Below are 3,787 nucleotides of genomic sequence, written 5' to 3'. Positions count from 1 at the left end.
CGTGCGCTGCTCTTCCAACAGCAGTCACCCCTGCGCTCTCGATCCAAGAGTCAACCCTGTGTGACTCTGTACGAGAGTCGCCCCCTGCGCTGCTCTTCCAGGGGAGTCGCTCTGCGCTGGGGAGTCGCTCTGCGCAGCAGGAGCAGCAGCACCGCCACTGGCGCACCCCGATGCGCTCTGCGCCCTCCTCCATCCCGCGCCCGTCAGCACCGCGCGGCGTCTCTGCGCCATGAACGCCTCTTCCCTGCTCAACTTGAACGCCTCCCTGCTCGCCCTGAACGACTCCCTGGGCGCGTTCAACGCGACGCTGCTGGGCCACGCTGGGGCGGTAAATGGCTCCGCGCTTGGCTCGTGCTGTAACCTCTCGGCACCGGCGGTGGCGGACGGAGGAGGAGGAGGAGGAGCCGGCTTCCAGGCGCCGCTGGCCGACCCCAGGAACCTGTACATATTCCGCGTGGTGCAGATCGCCGTCATGTGCGTGCTCTCGCTCACCGTCGTCTTCGGAGTCTTCTTCCTCGGCTGCAATCTGCTCATCAAGTCGGAGAGCATGATCAACTTTCTGGTGAAGGAGCGGAGGCCCTCCAGAGAGGTGGAGGCTGTCATCATCAGGACCTACTGACGGCGCGCGTACCACGCGGTGGAGAGAGAGCCGTGCCGTGCCCAATTTCCCGAGCTCGTTCGAGGCTTCTGTGCCGGACGTGGGGGCTCAACGACTGTCCGTGGTCTGCTGGCTCCGTCGAGCTCGATTGTTCCCAAGACGCACCGTCATCTTGACGGGGATGTCGTCTTCACGCAACCTTCTTGGTCGCTCACCAAGGGGAAATGTCCTCCACGTGTCTCCTGCTGCCATCCCAGGGTGTACGAAGATGTTGCCGGCTGCAGGGCGAGTCGCGCTGCGCCGATTGCACGCTCCCAATGGGAGCGTGCAATCGAGAGACGCGTGTCGTTTAAGCCATTACTGTGGATATCGTCCAAATCCGAGTGGAGCGGTAGTTTCGTGCGTGTTTGTAATGGTTGTCGTGGGGTGGTTGTTTCAGCTGCTGACCTAATGCCGCTTACATTTGGGGAAGTGGGCGCACGGGATTTTGTGGGTGGTGTGTTTCGCGAATATTACTCGAGTCGTGTTGATGATGTCCGGCATGGGGCGATGTTAGCCGTTCGTGGTTCGCTGTGACTGGTTTTCTTTCTTAATTGCTCTGGTGACGGTTTATACAATGTGAACAAAACACTGTATTTTGCACAAAAACGTTTTCTGAATCAGAAGAAATTCGCTTTTTGTACTCTCGGCTTTCCCGTGCAATGAATGGAAATGTGCGTACATTTTGTAACAACAACAAACAGAAATAATTAATTAATTTGAAAAACTACTTTGTTTAATTGGACGCGTTTTGCACGTTTCGCGCTACGTTTTGTAAAGATGCGGTGATTCCGCGCTTAATGCTTTCTCGCAGTCGTGTGTCAACCACCACCACCACCACCTCCATCAATGAGAAAGCATGCTTCACGAAAGATGGATTTGTCCTGAATCAATTGATAGCGCATGCTTACAATGTTTACTCTGTATGTGCTTTTCCAATGACGTGTTTACCGAAGTCTGTCAACAACAACACAAAAAATGCCTGGAGCTTCGATTTTCACATCGGTTGCATGGAAGGTACATTATATACACTTATATTTTTGCATGGTTGTTATTATCGATATTATGACGAAACGAAAAAGAATATTGCCATTAAAATCAAGTTAAATGTTTTTTTGAAAGCATTGGCATTTATTTCAGACGAAACTGATTTGTGCTACTCACTTACCGGAGATGATGAAAACCAGCTCGTAATGAGTGGTTTTGTTAATTTATTTCACGTGAATTGAGAACGTGCGCCTGGGTTATGGTGCTGCACTCGATTAAACGCGCGGAATCTTTATTCGCGCGCTCACTATAACACGCACACGCACACACGTGATGGACACACACACGTGATGGACACACACACACGTGATGGACACACACACGTGATGGACACACACACGTGATGGACACACGTGCGTGATGGACACACACACACGTGATGGACACACACACGTGATGGACACACACACACACGTGATGGACACACACACACGTGATGGACACACACACACGTGATGGACACACACACACGTGATGGACACACACACGTGATGGACACACACACACACGTGATGGACACACACACACGTGATGGACACACACACGTGATGGACACACACACACGTGATGGACACACACACACGTGATGGACACACACACACGTGATGGACACACACACGTGATGGACACACACACACACGTGATGGACACACACACACGTGATGGACACACACACGTGATGGACACACACACGTGATGGACACACACACACGTGATGGACACACACACGTGAATAATGATGTCTGTGAGTCGCTGGTTCTATACTTACCGTAGGGGGTGAAATGATACAAGTTTGCTATACTTCACAATACGGGAAATACAATCATTGTCAACAATGCTTGACTCAGGGAGGAGGACGTCCCTGCCATGCATAGTCCCATGGGATGTTGGCTATCAACAAGGCAACTCCTATGATTAACTGGGAATGGGACGCAAGCGTAGGATTGATCACCCTGTCGCTGGCCGCCTTTGGGGAGGGTGTATAGTGTGAAAGGCCGAAACATCCTAGGAACCAAAGGCACACTACTGACGATGCGCTCCCCAAATTTCACCAGGCTCACTGTTCATGAACTCTTGGAAGTGCTTGCACAAAGGATAGTAACATCTCATCCTGTGTTCTTGGAATCTGTCACTCCACTGCCGGATGAACGCCTCCCTCTGTTTCGCCGTACTTCACCACGCCGGTCTCGATGTGGGCTTGTGGAGGGTTGGCTGGCTGGCGCCCGCATGGACGTGTTCATGTAACATTGTCCTCTGCCACGTTAGCCCTGGTCGAGATTCGAACTCAGGTTTCCGGGTCAATTTACTCGACACCACCGCTCCACTCCCGCATACTCGTGCACATGTGCTACATGGCAGTATATATCACAATAGCTAGACACGTGTTCAACGGGTATCATGCTGAACCATTAGTGGCTTCATTCCGCGGAGGATATACATTCATCTAGAAACGTCAACCTTTCATCATCCGACCGTCAACGTCACAACCCTCGGTGGCTTCCGATGTAATCCCCCAAATTCGCGTTACAATGAAGTGGTGGTTCATTTACCGTTGGCGGAGCGGTAGGGCCGTTTCTTTTTTTAAATATCGAAATGAACACGGCCGACCTGAGTTTAATTCCCGGCCACGTCTAGAAGGGTAATTGCCCGAAACGTCGCCTACAATATATATCCTTTACAGGCCACTCACTGTGTGACTGACACATGCGTAGCACGCTTGATTGTCAGTGGCGAGTGACATTTGATTCTAGATTTGAAGCTTTCGTGACTGCAAGGATTCATACTCTTAGTTCTGTCGGTAAAGTCACGTAGGTAAAAAATGAAATAAAAATTTATTGTTTTATTTTTATTAATTTTTATTTCATTTTTTACCTACGTGACTTTACCGAAAGAACTAAGAGTACGAGTGACATTTGAACCCATCATGTCCTGCCGATGCCCAGCCTCTGTCCAGCAACCGAGGCGCTCCGACCATCGTGGCGCCGTGTGGTCAAACAAGCCCGGTGACCGACACAGCCTTGAGCGAGGCACTTCATTCAGCAGTGGATCTACGAAGGGCTTTACATTATTCTTGCTGTCACGTCAAATAACATCTAGTTGGCT

At 51.0% G+C, this 3,787-nt stretch overlaps 1 protein-coding gene across 1 annotated transcript; it reads left to right on the top strand.

The window, feature by feature from the left end:
• The first annotated feature begins 229 nt into the window (after positions 1–229).
• On the top strand, positions 230–1,750 carry LOC144722133 (protein reprimo A-like). The gene has a single exon (XM_078604046.1). The coding sequence runs from the start codon at positions 230–232 to the stop codon at positions 617–619; it is 390 nt and encodes a 129-aa protein (XP_078460172.1). The 3' UTR covers positions 620–1,750.
• Positions 1,751–3,787: the final 2,037 nt, after the last annotated feature.

Source organism: Lampetra planeri, chromosome 1 (genome assembly GCF_965212315.1).
Source record: "Lampetra planeri chromosome 1, kcLamPlan1.2.h2, whole genome shotgun sequence".
NCBI classification, from domain to species: domain Eukaryota; kingdom Metazoa; phylum Chordata; class Hyperoartia; order Petromyzontiformes; family Petromyzontidae; genus Lampetra; species Lampetra planeri.
Note: the sequence above shows the minus strand (reverse complement) of the source record. Positions and strands in the feature narration are given on the sequence as shown.

Bases quoted from the DNA above. Each gene is read 5' to 3' on its own strand.
- LOC144722133 (XM_078604046.1), top strand. From the start codon at position 230: ATGAACGCCTCTTCCCTGCTCAACTTGAACGCCTCCCTGCTCGCCCTG.